The sequence below is a fragment of the Xenopus tropicalis genome, chromosome 1 (assembly GCF_000004195.4).
Source record: "Xenopus tropicalis strain Nigerian chromosome 1, UCB_Xtro_10.0, whole genome shotgun sequence".
NCBI classification, from domain to species: Eukaryota; Metazoa; Chordata; class Amphibia; order Anura; family Pipidae; genus Xenopus; species Xenopus tropicalis.
The window spans coordinates 44,952,520-44,972,497 of NC_030677.2; the positions used below are offsets into that span (position 1 = coordinate 44,952,520).

Sequence of the window (19,978 nt, forward strand, 5' to 3'; positions counted from 1 at the left end):
ATAGTTGTGTTCGGCGCCAGCGGATGGGTAGTCAATGAAGTTGGCCACTCCAGCGCATAAGGTGTGTTGTTATATAAAAAGATGATAAAGCATGTAGTTTATTGCCATCTGTTTATTCTTATAGCCCCAGTGATCTGGAATCTGAAATTGTTTTGAAATGACAAGTCTTTTTTTAGAGGGTATGGGAATTTGCAATGAATATTTGCATCCCTGAAGCAAAGTCATATTAAACGGTTGGCCACTTTAAAATTGTGAGTTTAGGACTCATGAAAGACCTAGTTTTTAATTACTGTTTATGTAAATAAAGACAAAATCAGAGTACAAGGGTAGAGAACATCTTTGGTAAAAGGGGATGTGGCATGATTTGACCAAATTAACATTCTTACTCAGGTTCTCGTGAAAATGGTACATAATTCATAATTTACTTTACAACAATTGGGTCTCTTCCAGAGTACTACACGTCAGTCTGATACCTACAGTGACCAAGTCCTCAAATGAAAGAGTTAAATGAAGGAAAGCTGAACTTTATAGAAGACAGTGCTAGCACCACTTCAGAATACTTCCAGCTTCCATGTTTTGGGCCATGCTTACACTGTCTCTGCAAAAAATAAATACAATTTAGCACCTTAACAGAGTCTCCAACTCTCTGCATTTTTGGGGGTGTCCCAACGGTAAATGTTACCAGAAATACAATGTGAAACTTAATATTCCAGCATTCTGTATTCTCTAATCACACATTTAGAACCATACAATACTTGGATATTAATAAAACAGTCACATTCATCCTTATATGAAAAGGTTTTTTTTTTCGGTTTTCATAGTTTGCATGAAAACATTCATACAAATTTTGTTCAAATGCAGTTACAGTTTTATGATACGATAAAACAAAATCCTTGATGTGAAGGGAACGAAACCCCTAGTAGTTTATAATACATCACACTTTTGTTCCAATGGTAACTGTCACACATTTTGTCATTTTGAGAAGCCTAATTTAGGCATTACAATCAAAGCTACATACAATTAAATAATATCCTTCCATTAGAAAGAAATTATATAGTCTGCCACACTTGCATTTCATTTATCTAGACACTCTTTTTTGTACATGGAAACAATTCACATTTAAAAAAAAAAAAAAAAAAAAAAAAAAAAAAATCAAATAAATGGAGTCATCAAGAATGCCCAGAAGTTAAAATGAACCTGCAATGGTTGTTGTATGCTAAATAAAAACACAAATAAATCTTTATAAAATGGCCCAGGTGCTGGCTTGAAGAGATTATCAGAGTGTGTATGTTCAGATGCTCAATAACGACATTAAATTATTTCCAAAAACTTGAAAACATGGATGAATAAAAGCCCTCACAATTTTACATGCATGGCACTAATTTCTCTGGTATTTCAAGGTCAAAAACGGTAATTGTATTCTTGTAGATCTTTGTTCCCCCAGTTTTAATAAATATGGCATTTCGCCCACTTGGGAGCCACAAGGTTGCACTGAATTACATTATACCTAGGCGCATGAGGGCTGAAAGCAGAAGCGCTGTACATCTAATCTCTTTCAGTGTTTATGTTGCTGACTATTGTCTACACTCCTCTGCATTCTCATAATAATGCCTTTTCTTGGGTCAACTTTAAATTTTTGAGGATTTATATATTTGACTTTTTGTAAACTGCATGCAAATGCCGCACAACACTTACATCCAAGATTTCATACAGCGGTGAAAGATATTATGATGTATCTGACACAAAATTAGGAGTGGGGGGTGGCGAGTAGGTATCACAGAGATGTAGCAAACACACAGCGATATGTTATAATTCTTCTGTGTGACCGGGATCTGCACCATAATAAAACTTTAATGGGATACTGTCATGATTTGTATTTCCAAATTACACTGTGTACATAGCAAACAGTTCACTCTACCATTGAAAATGTTATTCTTGAACCAACAAATGTATTTTTTTAGCTGTAATATTGGTGTGTAGGTGCCATCTCAGTGCATTGTGCCTGAGTCTGAGCTTTCAGAAGGAGCCAGAGCTACACATTAGAACTGCTTTCAGGTAACCTATTGTTTCTCCTACTGCCATGTAACTGGAGGAGTCCTAAGCCGGACTTGGATTTCTTACTATTGATATCTACTCTATTCTGATATCTACTCGATTCTGATATCTACTGGGTGCTGCTTTCTTCCCTTCCCATTGTTCTGCTGATCGACTGCTGGGGAAGGAAGGGGGGGGGGGGGATATCACACCAACCCTAGGTAATTAAGAATATGGCTAGTCCCATGTGAAATTTAAAAATGAAATATACAAAAATCTGTGTGTTTTTGAAAAAAAAAATGGATTTCAATGCAGTATTCCGCTGGAGAAGCTCTATTAACTGATGCGTTTTGAAAAAACATGTTTTCCCATGGCAGTATCCCTTTAATATTATATATTACAGCATTTATCTCTGTTTGCTACATCTGTATGAAGGTAAAAATAGAATGCAGGGGCAGGTGTCTTATTTCTCTTGACAGAAGTTAATTTATTCTTCTAGAAACAATGACAGTGATTTTTGGTTTGATATTAAGATGACCAGATCGATGCCAGGATGGTGGTAACGACTTAGCATTGTAAGACCCTTTCTGGTGGCATGTGGGTTAAAAGGATTGCCCACCATGCAGCCCTCCAGCTGTATTTTTGAACTACAAAGTTCAGCATCCGTAAACAGCCTAAGTAGGGTAATAATGGGAACTTCAGTTCAAAAACAGCTGAAAGCCAGCAGGATGGAATCTCTGAGTTAAAAGAAGTCCATTGCTTTAAAATACATGGCACTGAAATAGCAGATTACAGTGTCTAGACTTTTGTATGTGATCTGTTTCAGTTGTAAGACTGATCCTGTAGGCATTACTTCTATGCAATTTACTTTCTACAGAGCTGTACATTTTGGAAAGCATTAGTGGAGGGGGAAAAAAAATACAAACCGTAACTAAAAATAAGTTGGAATTCTGTTTTTGCCATTGCCCACTGGGCTCACTAGCAGCACAGTTTCAGTAAGACAAAAACTGTAGGTGTATGAGGCTTGTTAGGAGATGTAAACATCAGTCTTAGTGTAGTAAACTTTGCTGAATAGCAGGGATAGCCAACTGGTGGCTCTCGGGCAGCTACAGAATTACCACTCCCGCCATTCTTCACAAGCACAAGGGAATTGTAGCTGTGCAGCTACCGTTCTGCCACAGGTTGGCCATTCCTGCTGTAGAATATGAGACAAAACAAGATTTGAGGCTGAACGGCTATCAAACGCTAGTAACAGAAGCTTGCAAACAATTAGTGGGTTTCTGTAGTTTATCAGCATCAGTTGTTGTGGTTTCTGCAGCAGATGTTCGGAAGTTAAATGTTGGGCCAGCACCACCATGAGCAGGACTAAGGGCTGGGTTCTGTCGTCTGTTACTTTCAACAATACTGGAAGTATTGGATGCCAGGCTTTCACGTGTACTGAAAGATATAGAAACAACAATTAATACTGCAAATTCTTTCAGAGACAGAAGACCTCTTTCATCATATTAAGCAAACTCTCCCTGTTCAACCTCAGTTAAATTCAATAGGGCTTGTGCTGGACATGCTTTTTGGCAATTGTTTAAATTAAAAAAAAAAAAAAAGATGTTTTTTGTTAATCTTGAGCTAAACAGGGTAATCCAAAACAACTGCATGCTTGGTTTCTGTGAGGTAGATAATTCGATTATCAGTGCACAGAATCCCCATGATATAACATTTTGAAGTCCAGCATTTTGTTAAGCCCACCTTATTGTACATTAATATATTTATTTTGTAAAGGATTGTACATTAATATTATTAGATATAAGCCACAAAATTCTCACTAGTATATTAGTTTCAGGCTGGACTTCCAGGAATATCTAGAAGTAAATATGCAGGCTGGCAACCTGCCCCTACACTGGCGTCAGCCACCCTTCTTGCCTGCACCTGGAACCATTCTGTCAGCCCAAGAGCAGGCACTCACTGCATTGGTTTCCTGAGCAAGCAAGAAGGGAGGCGGATGCCATCTTAGGGGCAGATTGTCGGCCGTGTTTGTCTGCAGGCTCAGCCCTTTATAGCATTAGCCTAAGGCCTGGGGACACTGATTGGATCATACAATTGCCTGTATTTCCCCCTCCTGTTGCTCCACTGACATGCATGTGTATGATCCCCTCCATGTGCCCCCTGGCCTAAATAGCCTTCAGGCAGACCTCTAAGAGGGCAGGCCCTTAGGACTCACGACCGAACAGCATGAAGCTGGATTCTAGTTGATAAATGCAACAAATCATTAACTAACTTCACCAAAACAAAAAAAGTAGGTATGGCAATAAATAGATTCAACCTATTCACCAACCAACCTATTCAGAATACAAGCTCAATAGGATGGGGCCTGAATAGGATGGAAGTTGCCTTGAGAGGAAACTTGTGACTTCGGCAAATTGCGACACCGTGTATGCCATCCCACCGGCGATTTACATTCTAGCTGGTGGGATGGTATTTCGGGGTGATTATTCGCCCGCAACAAGGAAGATTTGTCACACGTCGACTAATTTCCCCGTGTATCACAGCCCTTATCCTTCACAGTTGATCTGTTTTGTTGGTTGCCATGTTTAGGGACCCGAACAACCATATAGTTCCATTTGCAGGCTAGCATTAGGCAAAAAATGCTTAAAAACAAACCCCTCCCCCCCCCCAAAAAAATAAAGTTGACTAACCAAAAAGTAGCTTACTAAAGGTCTCACCTATAGCAAATTTAAAGTTAATATATCATCCAGTAATACCAAACTTTCCAGGGTCACTTTGTACTGCCTTATTTTATATAGAACATTACTGTAAATTCCTGGTGCTTTTTCTAAAAGTTTCCTATATTTAGGGGGTTATCCGAGTGGTAAACTTTGCATTAGGCACTTTGTGATGGGCTCCCTTTGTACAAACTTAAAGGGATTCTTTCATGATTTTTATGTTGTACTTTTTATTCCTAAACTACACTATTTACATAGCAAATAATTCACTCTACCATTTAAATTTTTATTCTATGAAGAATATGGCTAGCCCCATGTGAAATTTTAAAATTAAATACAAACAAAACCCGTTTGGGTTTTTTCTAAGTAGATTTCAATGCAGGATTCTGCTGGAGAAGCTCTATTAACTGATGTGTTTGGAAAAAAAATCAAAGTATTCCTTTAAAGCCTTTTAAAGGCAAGCAGCAATCACTTGACTGCGCAAGGATGCGGACCATGGGCAGTGTTGGCCTAATGTATAGTATATGGATGGGATCCTTTCTTTATTGGCCTTCTTCCATCTGGCAGTGACAATGATCTTACACTGATCACTAGACTGTATGGGGTCAGCCATGGTGCTAGCCAGTAGATAATCACAGTACCTCTGATAAAAGTTTAGTACAGATTTCTCCCAGTTAAACAACACAAACAATCTGTGAATTACACCCCAAAGACATATATTTACAGTTGTATATTACTATACAATTACATTTTTAGGAAAACACCTTTTAAAGAGCTAGAGCTGCACATGGTTCTGTCTTGCTTAAGTCTAAAGCCGATCTGCTCTCCTTCACTATGTGATGTTTCTAAAGGCACAGCGTCGGCCAATCCTCAGTGTGTCTGTTTCCAGGCTGACACTGTGCCTGAATAGATTTTACTAAATTTTTGCAATTCTGTTTTATTTCCAATTATCTTATGACATAAACCTGTACCATAATAATCTCTAGGGCTGGCTTCTGGCCACTTGTGACAAGATGCATAAAAGGACTTCCGTGCTATTTACTTCTTCCTGAGATAAGTCAAGAGTAATTTGGAATTCTGCTCATTTTTGCATGTCAGCTGGTAGGAAGGAAACAAGGGACAAAACGTCCCAAGTTAAATCCAACAAGATTGTTATGCATCCAATAAGGATTAATTATCTCTTGGTTTTGATCAAGTAGAAGGTAAAGTATTTTTATTACAGAGAAAATTGAAATCATTTTTAAAAATTTAAATCATTTGATTAAAATGGAGTCTAAGGAGATGGCCTTCCCGTAATTCAGAACTTTCTGTTTAACTGGTTTCCAGATAATGAGTCCTTATGGGGAGAATATTACCCTCTGTGCTTGTTTTTAATTATGGATGCACTGAATCCAGGATTCAGTTTAGGATTTGGCCTTTTTCAGCAGGATTCGTCCAAATCCACGTGCCTGCCCGAATCGAATCCTTAAAATCAATCGACTTTTTGTCATACAAACAAGGAAAATTCTCTTTAACCCTTCCATTGCCAAATTTGCATATGCCAATTAGGGTGCAGTCGAAATAACATGCAAACAAAAAAAAAAAAAAAGAAGAATTTTTGTGTGCACCAAATATTCTCTCTTTATGTCCAATTTTTATCACAGCCAAGTTTTTGTGGCACCATGACAAATTTATGTGGCCATGTAATAAAAATGACACCGTCATTAAAAGACAGTTAGGATGTTTAGTCCAATACAGTCCACAGTACAGTGAAATATAGTAGCGCTGCAAGCCCCACTAGGTTTTCTGATGAGGATGTCCTGGTGACCCTGTGCATTCACTGTAACTGCACATTAAAATGCTGTACAGTCCACACAAAATATTAATAAAATAGACTTACATTGCCATAAATGAAAATGCCCAAATAACTATACTTAAAATATATAATGTGAATTGTACAACAGCATTTTGAACATGTACTTGTACATGCACTCTCTTAAGGACTTATATTCTTATCAAATAATACTCGAAATTGTATAAAATCACATGTATAACATAGCACATATTCATACAGATTTTAGAGGCAGGGGTGATCCCAAATCCAGAGAATGCTACCACCTCTTACCGTGGGGAGTTAAATCCACTATCTACAGTGATGCTGCTACTGTCCATGCTATCTAAGCGAGCAGAATGTGTGGTCCTCTGGCTGCTACTGTTTTCACTTTCCTTTGGGTTCAGAAGTGTTAGGTTCTTCTCGAACTTCCTTTGCAAATCCCTTTCTTTCTCCCGCTGTAGCAGCCACTGCATGGTGCCCACATCATCTCGATTTTTTTCCTCTTCTACAGTCTTTTGTGTGCCTTCCTCAGACTCATCATCTTCAGAGACATTGTAGTAATCAAAAGAGGCTTCTGGATTTGCTCCAGGCTCCTGGGGCCTCGGTGAGACGGCAAGGTTTTGGGAAACTGAGGTGGTAATAGGTTGCTCAAAGTTTTCAACGCTTGCTGGCAGTGTTTCAGGAGAAGTTTTTTGGTGTGATTTTAGCAAGCTCACACCAGATTTATGAAAACTGTTCACAGATAGGCTATTGTGCAAAGGTTTAAATAAAGTATCTTTACTGAATATTTCTTTCCTTTTGTCAAGGCTACTTGATTCTGCATTATGATGTGGCACCAATCGACCATTGGAAATCACCTCAGGACTTTGGCCAGAAGCAGCAATGGATAGAACACTAATCTGGCCCTTTGGTGATTCTGCACGGTATTCACCTTGTTCTCTGGCTATATGTTGTTGTGGCTTTTCAGCAGGAGACAATCTTTTCAGGCCTTCTGTGAGACTTGAAATATCAATATCTTCTTTATTACTTTTTCCTAAAGGGGATGGAGCAGTGAGAATAGTTTCACTAGATGTGTTACACTGAAAATAGTCATCTGCTGTCTTTTTGGAACAAGAATTGAGTTCACTGTATGAAGATAATGTATCTGGAAGTTTGCCTTGTTCTATTAGGCTGCATGATTTAGGAGTATCTGCACCACCACTAGCAAGTTCAGTTATACATGGGTCTTTGTAGGACAGAGTCCGCTGATGAGTCAACGAGTGGGATGGTCTTAAAGTACCATCATCAATATAAGACTGGCTTGGCGTTTTCTCATCAAGGCTGCAGCCTTCCCCTAGATCATCTGGTGTACCTAAAGAAGCACCGCTTAAAGGCCCCTTCGAGTTGTCCATGGACCTAGACCTTTCCTTGGCTTTATTTGACCGTTCATTTCTTGATCTTCTATCCTGTGTATGGCTGTGGCTACGATGGACCTTGGAATGGGAACTACCCCTTGAAGGCTCAGGAAAAGGCATTTCAGTTCTCCTTTTGGCCAGTTCACCAGAGACATCCCATTCCGGTGTAACAGGAAAATGGGACTCAATCATGCTCGGATTGCTAAGCACAACAAAATTCTCTCCTCCTTTGCGCTCCATTATAAAACAGCCCTCCCTGGGTGATCGATTCCGAGGATGGTAGAATTCATACTCTCTTTCTGCAGGTATATCTAGATGTGAGCCCTCAGATGGGTCACCTTTGGAAGCCCTATTCTTGCTGTGAGAACGAGATTTTCCATGAGTTTTCCTGTGAGTCCTACTCCTTCTACTTCTCCCGCTGTGGTGAGCTGATGACCCAGCCTTGCTCCTCTGAGATTTTTCTTCTTCAAGTTTTTTCATTAGTGCAGTGTGCCTCACAACATTTTCTACTGTCAAGTCTGGGTTTATTCGCCTAATAATTTCCATTTCTACTTCACGGGGTATAGTGGTCGGAGTGTCCTCGTCTCTTAGGGGCCATTCTTCAGGAGGAAACTGAGCTGAAAAATTGGCCAGTTGCTTTGCCTTATCCTTTTTAAAACTTAGCCTAAACAATTTTAGGCCAAATTTTTTAGATGGCTTTTCCCCATCTTTAGATTTTGTGAGTGTTTCTGTTTTATATGAATAATTTATAGTACTTTTGCTTTTCTCAGTTGGGGGAATCTGACAAATGGATGGGGGGCAGTATGAGTCTTTGCAGTCTTTTGGGGATCTCCTTTGTAGGGTTGATGCATGAATGCTATGCATATCTTCTCTGCAGCAATGGCAAGAGTCGCAGTGGTTTTTGGAGAGAGTTCTGTCCCTGACACATCCTGAAGGGGATGGTGTTATAGTTCCTGGTTGTGGAGAGGTACACTGAGACCTGTCAGGTATCCTCTCATCCAAGTGGTACCATTTACTGTTAGTTCTTATAAGAGATGGGGTTATGTAATAGGTCTGTGGTGTAACGATATAGTATCCATCAGGAGTAGGGTAGATCTTTCTCTCTCGCACAAGCATGTTCAGTGTATGCCGAAGGACCTCTGGACTTGGGGTGGGCACACCTAAAGAAAGGATCAGGTATATATATTAGTAGTGAGATAGCAAAGAAGGCTAAACATTTCATACTTCTGTAAGTACCTTTCCTAAACTTTCTGTTTATGTTTACATTTCTTTTGGTCAATTACATACAGATGATTATTGCCCAAAACTTGAAATATGTTCATAATATCTTCACAAGAGTGCTGTAGCTGTAGATAGACTGGCTACAGTATCATTCTAGTCTCCAATGAGAAACAGAGAATGCTAAGACATTTATATATAAAAATGGCATGTGCGGCATCATGTAATATAGAACTGTGTAACAAACCCAAGAGATATTTCAATGAAAGGCTCTATTACACAAACATTTTCAACAGAACATAATTTTGCCAAGGTAGAAAACATGGATTATTCCCATAAATACTGTACCTGCAATATTTGTTCGAGTAAAGCATGCTATACATTACAGAGATAAAACTTTCACTGGGAATTCCATACTTGCATATAGTAAGCTGGTTAAAACTAAACCTAGGAAACCAGAGCTACATGGCACTACTACATACAAACTGATAAAATATAAATTCACATATATACAAAGTTTTTTGTTTAAAAAGGATAAAGACCACATGTGTAGTGAAGCAGAGTTGGTAAGAGAAATTTAAAGTTTACATTCTAGGCTGCTAATGATGGATGGGGAACTGTCCAGGTTATCTAGTAAAAAATGGAAAACACTTAAAAATCATAAGAATGGGGAAAACAATCTTTTGCTTCTCCTTTTTACTTAACATTTATCATCATAATTATTTGTAGTTATTATAGTCAGATGACCTTTTACATAAATGCATATATAGCTTTCCACTTGTAAAAACAGATGTTTAATGAACATGGGTTAGTTGTCCATGGGACACAAGGTTTAGAATTTATTTCTCCACATGTAATAAAGGCAGGTGCATTAAATCCCAGTAACCAGCGAGATATTTGCTTATAAAGTAGTGCTAAGAAACAAGTAATGCTACCTGCTGATGTACTCTGTACACTTGCACTGTAAAGCTGGCCATACACACACCCATGAGGTTTCGTACGATGTACAATATTCATACGTGTATGGCGGTTCAATGAGGCAACCGATATCGCAAAAGGCTGCAGATATTAGTCGACTTGTTGGTTGGCCAGGGTAAAATATTTTGATTGGGCATTGAAGGCTCTCAAGCAATATCTATGTTCAGGGCTGAATCGGCAGAAGGAGGTAGAATTTCTATTGTTTCTACCTCCATATCTGACAAATCAGCCCTGAACGTCAGTGGAGGGTGGGAACAATCTTTCGTGCAAGAAAGAATGAAAATTGCTACGTGTATAGCCACCTTAAGGCTAAGGCCAGATGAGGCAGATTCTCGGCCTGCGGATAAACCCAGGCCGGGAATCAGCCCCTACATTGACATCAGCCTTTCACTGTGCCTACGCCCGGAGCCATTGTTTCAGCCCAGGTGCAGGCACAAGAGAATTGTGGTGCCGAAATGCAGTTTTGGCTTTTAACTGTACCATTTTAGGCTTGGCAGTAACCAGATTTAGGCCAACTGGGTGGACCAGTTGTAAATTTATGTGTTCCACAATGCTACAACCAGCAGCAAGTGAAACACTGTGTGCCATATTCCTTAACCAGGGGCGCCACTGCCATAACTCACCTCAGGAGGCAGCATACCCAGAGTTACCAGGGGCAACAAGCTGCTGAGTTTCTGTTTTTAAATCAGAAATTCTGCCCTGCTAGCGAAGAGAGCGCAAGTATGCTGTCTACACTAGCAATGTGCCCCCCACCAGACCCCTTTCAGTGCAGTAAAGGTAAGCGCCAGAAAAGCCCCTGCCCCTAACACTTAATAAAGAAGCCCCTTCTTTTATTTAGTACCAAATTATTTACTCTCTAAAAATGAGCTCCTTGCGTTCCGCAGCTGCTGGCTGTAGCCTGAGGTTTACAGATACAAGCGCATTGATTATACATGCAGCAGCTCTAAACTAGAGTCCTGTGTGGAACCAATTTTTGAGACCCGCACCTGACCCAGATTCACATGCCGAAACTTAATCTTTACTCGCTTTGACCAGCTACTCAACCCGACCCACAACCCAATCAGCAACCTGCTGAAAACTATTAAACAGAAGTGTTGCTGCAAACTGGACATCATCAGAAGTGGTTAGGGGTTTAAAAACAGTTTAAAAGGTGTAAAATAAAGATAATATAGGTAATAAAAATAGATAAATATGGATAATTTATATGGAAATATGGATAAAACCCACGACCCACCAGCCCGCATCTGAAAACCATACCTCCAACCCACAGGGTACCTGGTTTTCTTAAAGGTAAACTGTGGGTACCTGACCCGCTAGAGAACCAAAAATGGTGGGATCCAGTGTGAGCTGAAAATGCTCTCATTTTACTCTTCTGCATGGTGTCACTGAACAAACTAAGAGACTGTACATACATGGTTTAACAGACAGTACTCAAGCCCAGAAAATATTGAACATGTGTATATTGTCATTATTAGGGATTTCAAATTGTTTCTTTAAAAAAAAAAAAAAAAAAAGTACAAGTATGCAATTTATACCCTGAAAATATGTCACAACATTTACCTCTGATCCCTACTGGGGCTTTTCCCAATTACATCTTGCATCCAGGAACTAATCAGCAAATACCTATTATAAGTTGTAAATGTAAAGGTAAGACCTGACTGCTTGTTGTTGGCAACTTATGCAGTTTAGCACCTATGTATATAAAATAAAACATAAAATGTCAGTTAAGGTACGCATGCTGTGTGTGCACACTGCATCACTGTTGGGACATTTTGGGAGCAGCATATTAATAGCAACTAGATTGTTACAGGTTGGATACATCTGATTTTGTTTTAGTACAGGCATGGGATCAGTTGTACAGAAACCAGTTATTCAGAAAGCTCTACATTTTGGAAATACAATCTATAAAATCCTTTTTAATCAAATAATTAAATTTAAAAAAAAATAAAAAAATGATTTCCTTTTTCTCTGTAATAAAAAACAGTAGCTTATACGTTGTACTTGAGGGCAACTAAATCCATATTGGTGGCAAAACAATCCTATTGGGGTTATTTAATGTTTAAATAATTAGTAGACGAAAGGTATGCAGATCCAACTTACAGAAGGATCTGTTACCTGGAAAACCCCAGGTCCCGAGCATCAATCTGTAAGTACAGATCTGTGCGTTAGTCTTGGAAAGCACTATACAGATATTTTTAACCTAATGAAATTCTTTCCTTCGGGTACAATTGGGACATATTCACAAGCGTTCAAAAGCGTGAAGAAATTAGCATGTGTTTAGATTGATGATTCCAAGAGCTCTGTAACACTTCATGAAATCTTACTGTATTACCACCAGTTTTCAGAGATTTTTCTTTAAGTATTCACACTGCAGACTCTCTCACTACAAAGTCTTTATATTTCCTTTTCACACATCTATCCTTGCCTAGTCTGTAGCAATGTGACACACTGATGCACTCTTCTCACAGCCTTATGCAAGGTATATATCACAAGGCAGCATGGGAGTACAGTTAAAGGACCAGCAGCACCATAAAAGAAGGGTTAAGAGTAACATTTTGTCTTTTACTATTAAAAAGGAAGTACTAAACGTTTTGGGGCATATTCAATAGGTAAAAATGACATTTGCCACAGGGAAATCTTACTGCTGTCTAAGGGCATATTTACAGAATGAACTATCTTCGCCCTCTGATCAATAAGACCCTAAACATTCTATAGAAGCGACCACAAAGCTGCCTGGAAACTTTCTTTACTGGCCCACATAAGTAATTCCCAACAGAGCATTGTAGGCAAATATCCTCCTTTGAGAAATGTCTGAAAGCAAAAAACACATAAGTGCTGGTGCTGGCCTTTTCAGGCTATTCACATATAGATCAGTGGAAGGGGACTTGGGGATTTTTGGCCCAACAACAAATTGAGCCAGACAAAGCTCTTATAATTTGCTTTTTAGGTGTGTGTTGTTGGGGCTATTATAACTGCTGGTTCTGAGAGAATTAGGGCTCTGGCACACGGGGAGATTAGCCGCCCGCAACAAATCTCCCCGAAATGCCATCCCACCGGAGAAAATGTAAATCGCTGGTGTGATGGCATACGCGTCAGCGCGATTTCAGTGAAATCGCTGAAGTTTCCTCTCAAGGCAACCTCACTGAAATCGCGCCGCCGCGTATGCCTTCCCACCGTCGACTTACATTTTCCCCGGTGGGATGAAATTTCGGGGAGATTAGTCGCCCGCGAACAGGGAGATTTGTCGCAGGCGACTGATGTCCCTGTGTGCCAGAGCCCTTAGGAAAGGAGTACAGAGATGAAAAGAAGAGTGATAGGGCAGAAAAAAAAGGACATATATTTGCATAGACACGTGGTCAGAACAAATTAAAGGAGGGCAAAAAGATAAATAAATACTCATGCAGATAGGAATCACAAGTGGGCAGAAAAAGAGAGAAAGATACTTGCATAGACAAGCTGAGGAAAAAACACATAAAGGCCATAAAAAACAAAAAAAGGTAAAAGTAACATCTTGTTTTGTTGTGAGAACAGACAGCCAGTTCGTGTTCATCCAGCTAAAAGTACACGCTGGCTGCTAGGAGAGCCCCGCGCTAGCTGTTCTGGTCTTTAAACCACTGTATGACAGGAGTAGCCAGGTTCCTTAAGATTATGTAGTTCTTCAATAATTCAAAGCAGAATGTGTCTGGACAGTGAATCATCAGACACATACACTGTGTGCATGGCAAGAGAGGCGCAAGAGAGCCCCGACACACGGCTCACAGACAGAAGATTAGCTCTTGTTTGTGGCTCACGAGTACTGCTGACCCCACATGAACCTTGCTAGGAGACCTATTCCCCCTGCTACATCTGCCATTATGGGAAAAATGACAGGCATGCAGGGAGAAAACAGAAACAGACAGAAAAGCATCCCATCATGTGCTAAATAAACCCAAGTCTAACTGTGATTGATAAATTCAGCAATAGTTTATTAAGGTGCCCATATACGGCCTGATTCAAGCTGCTGGTCCATTAGACTGATTCGGCAGCTTATCTGCCAGTGTATGGGCACTAACAACAGGCCTCCCCAACCAACATCTGGCCTGAAATGGTCCAGATCTCAATCGGGCAGGTTTGATTTTTCTGTTGGATCGGGGACCGCATCGGCTAATTGATGTGGTCCCCAAATCGATGGCACCTATACCCACTGTTCTAATTCTACAGTGCTCAAACGGGACATTATTGAATTAGAAAGGGTCCAGAGAAGGGCAACTAAGCTGGTAAAGGGCATGGAAAGTCTCAGTTATGAATAAAGACTGGTCAAGTTAGATTTGTTTACACTGGAGAAGAGGCGCTTAAGAGGTGACATGATAATTATGTATAAATATATAAGGGGATCTTTACCAGTAGAGCCTTCCAACCGACACAAGGGCACCCACTCCGTTTAGAAGTTCTGTTTAATTATTCAGAAAGGATTTATTACTGTGAGAGCTGGGAAGTTGTGGGATTCCCTCCCTGAATCAGTCATACTGGCTGATACATTGGATAGCTTCAAGCAAGGGTTGGATGACTTTTTAGCAAGGGAAGAATTACAGGGTTACTGGAGATAGCTTTTAGTACAAGTTGATTCAGGGACTGGTCCGATTGCCATCTTGGAGTCTAGAAGGATTTTTTTCCCCCTATGCGGCATTAAGGTTGATTTTATGGACGTACGTCTTTTTTTCAACCTAACTGTTACTAAATATCTCCTACCCGTAGGTGAGGATATCGGGAGGAGATCCACTCACTTGGCGACCTCGCCAAGCAAATGGATCTTACCATGTAAGGCCACCTTTAAAGGAATGGTAACACCAAAAAATAAAAGTACTTTAAAGTAATATAAATATAATGCACTGTTGCCCTGCACTGGTAAAACTGGTGTGTTTGCTACGGTAACACTACTATAATTTATATAATAAGCTGCTGTGTAGCCACAGGGGCAGCCATTCAAGCTGGAAAAAGGGAGAAAAGGCACAGGTTACATAGCAGATAACAGACAAGTTCTGTAGAATACAATAGTGTTTTATCCGTTATCTGCTATGTGCCTGTGCCTTTTCTCCTTCGAATGGCTGCCCCCATGGCTACATAGCAGCTTATTTATATAAATTATAGTATAGTTATGGGGGTATACACACTGCAACCAATAAAAAGAAAAAAACAATGCACCAACCAAAAACAACCCTAAGAGAGCACAGGACAGCTTGCGCATTCTAGGATTCCAGCCCTCAAACATCCCATTAAAAAAGAAGGAAAGGTTAATGACTTGGGGGTGCCAAATGTAAGGCATCCCCCAAAGCACCTTGGGCCAGCACTCCTCTTAGAAAACTGCACTGGCCCGGGGAACATGCTTTCTTCTTGCAGGGACGCAGTAGATTGAAAAGCCAAAATTTAACAAAAAACACCCAGCTTTTTCACTCTACTGCAAAGAAGACAAGAGGAATAGTTTCGCTCACTCCCATGTACCCCAGGGTGGCGCAGTTTTCTACTAAAGGAGCACTGGCCCAGGGTATCGGGTGAGTGATTTCAATCATTGACTGTGCCTTTTCTTCTCCTTTAGGGCCATGTCACACAGGGAGCGACAAATCTCCGTTGTCGCAGGCGACTAATATCCCCGCAACGCAATCCCACCGGCTAGAATGTAAATCAGCAGTGGGATGGCATAAGAAGCGCTTCAGCAAATCGCGGCACCGCGTAAGCCATCCCACTGGCGATTTACATTCTAGCAGGTGGGATGGCATTGTGGGGAGATTAGTCGCCCGGAGATTAGTTGCCGCGATTTCTTGCGGCACGACTAATCTCCCCATGTGTCAAGGCCCTTAGTGTAAAGACAAGGAAAATCCCACATGCGGGGACTTGTATGCCTGTGTATAGAAATAGCTGTTGCAGCGATTGGGCTTTTAAAGAATGCAGCAAATAATCGCCCCATTGATCTTCTCCCTTAAGTATTAGGTTCTACCTGCAATTGGGATAACACTATAAAAGCTAAATAATGACATACAGTGTGCACAACGCCCTTCAGTGCTGCAGATTTTATAAATAGGGGACAAGGCCCTCATACACAAAGCTGGCACCATAGCCCATTATAGCCACAAGATTATGAGAAACAAAATAAAACAATATTTTCCCCCAAACCCACAGAGAGAGTGATCTGTGTTGTACTCATATACTTCAATTGTGCATTAATGTAACTTCCAAGACTTTGGGGCTTGAGCCTATGTTTTATATACAACTTCTATGGTTTTAACTTTGACAGAATCGCTATGTGGTTGCAAGATAACTCAGCTATGGGGAAATGTATAGTCAGGGGCTGCCAGTCTTTAGGGTCCTTTATGGCAAATGAATAATGCTGTTGCCAATTTCTCCTTTGTTGGCTATAGGGGATACTGATTAGCTTTCCTGCAACTGTCACCATCATGGTAATTTTTATGAATTACTAATTAATGCCTTTAGAAAAGCACTTTAGCTGGCATTTTTTCATGCGACTGTATACAAGTCAGAGCACCCATTACAGGAAAATTGTTTACAATTCTGGAACTAGAATCTCAAACTCCAGCTGTCAACATGCAGACAGCAGTCACCCAAGGGCCACATGTCAGGCAACCCCATTCATGATATATGAAATACTATTCCACTTTAAAAAATGTTGCTATCTTCTCATAAAGGTCTTATATTTTTTAATAGATATATAAGAAAAACAGCTATACAACACCACAAGAACATTTTAAAAGTAAAATGTAGCCCAAGGTTCCAATATATATAAAAATGTTCAGTGGTCTTTGCAAATATCAAAGTTTTGTTGCTGGAAAAGAACAGGGCACTGAGATACCCCAACTAGATTGTGGATTGGGATGAAGTTGTAACTGCAAAGAGCAATTACATAACTTTAAAACTGTTGAACAATTGTAAGTAATTAGTATGCTGGAAAGTTCATGAGAATCACATTTCCTTTCAATAAGCAAAATTTTATTCTGAGTTAACATCCCCTTTAACAATATATGCTTCATAACACTGATGTAATATTCTGTAGTAAACACCATTCTGTAAAAAGACGCTCCTGTGGTACCACCTTCTGGCCAACAGGCAACAGCACAGTCTCATTTTACTGAATCAGAATAGAAGGAGCTGCTTTACCAGTCTTTTAGTGCTGCATTCCCTTTATATTAAACTGTGCAAAACATAGTTTAATCTTAGCGCTCCTTCCCTTCCCTACACAGTTTTAAGCCACTGTCGGCATTCATAAAATATAAGGTGGGAAAGTCAAACTAACAGAAGTCTAGAACTCAAGGGGGCACATTTACTAATCCACGAACGGACTGAAAGCGTCCGAACGCGTTTTTTCGCAATGATCTGTATTTTTGCGACTTTTTCGTCGCTGTTACGACTTTATTGTATATTTTCCGCGACTTTTTCGTCGCTGTCACGAAAAAATCGGATTGGTTTTTCTGCCATTTACAATTGCTCAATATGAAAAAATGGCGACGCCGGCGAAAAAGTTGCGCAAAATACGATAAAGTTGTGACAGCGACGGAAAAATCGCACAAAATATGAAAAAACCGCGACTGCGGCAAAAAAGTCGCAAAATTTTCGTTTCCAATCCGATTTTTTCCCATTCGGGATTCGGATTCGTGGATTAGTAAATGGACTGTTTAGTACAGGACTGTTTCTTGATCACTAAAAGCCTTGGATATTGGTCGATCGGGCGCCATTGAAGGCCCCCATGCAAAGGAAAGTCTTTAGAACTGAATCGTCAGATAGGGGTAGAATTCCAATTGTTTCTACCTTTCTACCTCCATATTGCACCATTCAGCTGAATGTTAGTGGAGGGTACGAGTGATCTTTCCTGCAACCAATGGTCTCAGGAAAGATAATAATTGTAATGGTTATGGCCACCTTAAAAGGGATTATTAACCTTTTAGTTCATTTTATTGTTGTAGAGAGTGCTATTCTGAGAAAAAAAATGTATTTGTGGTTATTGAATGATTTAGTTTTTCTTTCAGCAGCTCTCCAATTTGGAATCTTAGCAAATAGAATGATATATGATAAAAAGTAACAATAACAATAAAAATTTTTTGGTTGCTGGGGTAAGTGGTTCCCATTTGAAAGCTGTTCAAAGCTATAAGGAGTCAAAAGAAAAAAGATTTGGCCAACCATGACATACTAAAAGCAAACTCCTTTAAGAAAAATAAAATCACTTCTCTACGGTATGAAAACCTGGTACCTAACCCACAGGATATAAAAGCTGCTACAGCTGCAAAATATGCTCAACAATATTATTCACACATTATATATTTTAGATTTTGTATTTTTCTTGTTTTTATTTCTTTCAATTAAACTTTTTTTTGTTAGAAATCTTATTTTTTATTTCAGAGCACTAAAATGTAAAATATCACAATAAACAAAATCTCAGTGTGGAATTTGTTATTGATGGAAATGAAAGCGCTGGCCAAGTGGCAAACACTTCCACACCCTAGTATGTAACAAGAGAAACTGCACTATACATATGCATGGGTTTTACACCCCAGAACGTGGGTATACACAGACCACAAAAATTAATAATAGAATATTACATTTTTCCCTAAGCACATGGAAAAATACTTCAACAAAGCTTTTTTCACAAACATTGCATTTAAAAGCCCAACATGGCTACCAACACTGTATAGCAGCTTGTCTGAAAGAAAACACCCACAAGCAGACAAAATTAACATTAAATGGAATAGGAGACGCACATACAACATTATTTCAGAATATTTATTCAGTTCACCTAGGAATGTTTTCCCTTTATACTGCTTACGTTTTACTGCAATTAGTGCTTTTTTCCCCACTTTTTTTAAATGACCTTTTAGATTAGTTTAGCTCCCCACCTCTCATGTTTCACCAAGTTTAGATGCAAACTTTCTGAACTGTTCCAATTTGATATATTTGTTGCTGAAATAAGAAACTAATGTATCTTTAACATATTTTTAATCATTTCAAATTTTGAAAATGATGTGGGGGGGCCCACAATAAATAGCTATTTCAACAATTAAATATTACAGCATGAATATGACATCAATAAATGCAGAACACTTAAAATATACAGGAGACCCAGTTCCATCTGGTTTGTATTAACATCAGCTTCCAAAAAAAAACTGCACAAATCGATAACTTGGAGGAACTTATGTTTTAAATAAAGATTTGGCTCAAATGAAAAGCAGAAATATAAAAGGTCAGAGGAAACCACTGAGTAACACACTTTACTAAAAAAAAAAAAAAAAAAATACACAGACTGGACTTAAATATTCGAAAATTCTACAAACAAACTGGGACATTGCCAAGCTGGCCTGAGCAAAGGCCCAGACTGGCAATCTGTGGATTCTGGCAAATGCCAGAGGGGCTGCTGTAAGCCGCCATAGTCAGTCACTATTTATTGGGCTGGCGGGGGCTGTTTGGGCCTCTGTGTACTTGAAATGCCAGGGTCTGTTTTGAATCCCAGTCAACAGAAAGATCAGGAAAAATAAATAAATGTTGTTTGCACAGGGGAGAAATGGTTTGGATAGGTGCTAAACACTACCAACACACTGAACAGAATTCAAAATGTTGCTCAAAGCCGTTATACACATTATTTTGAATGTAATCAATTACCAAAGAAAAGACCTGTATCAAATCATAAAAAGCTTCCCGTGAGTATAGTTTTGCTAGCAGAAATTTGGGAATCCTTCAGGATTTCTCAGTTCAGTATTTTAAAATAAAAATCAGAGCCTTAGACCTTTTTTGAATTACAATTAACATTTTCTACAGTCAAAATCTGTGCTATTTAGCCAAAAATTATT

The 19,978-nt window shown here is 39.4% G+C and overlaps 1 protein-coding gene across 3 annotated transcripts in view; it reads right to left on the bottom strand.

Moving 5' to 3' along the window:
* Positions 1-3,241: 3,241 nt before the first annotated feature.
* Positions 3,242-19,978, bottom strand: part of stox2 (storkhead box 2) — an 84,281-nt gene continuing 67,544 nt past the window's right edge. For all 3 annotated transcript variants that reach the window (XM_004911177.4, XM_012955651.3, XM_004911180.4), the window contains exons 3-4: positions 6,856-9,118; positions 3,242-3,471 (exon numbers count right to left, since the gene is read on the bottom strand). In XM_004911177.4, coding sequence (XP_004911234.1) covers positions 3,273-3,471; positions 6,856-9,118 — 2,462 coding nt within the window. In that variant the 3' untranslated portion in view covers positions 3,242-3,272. The remainder of the gene's footprint in view (positions 3,472-6,855; positions 9,119-19,978) is intronic.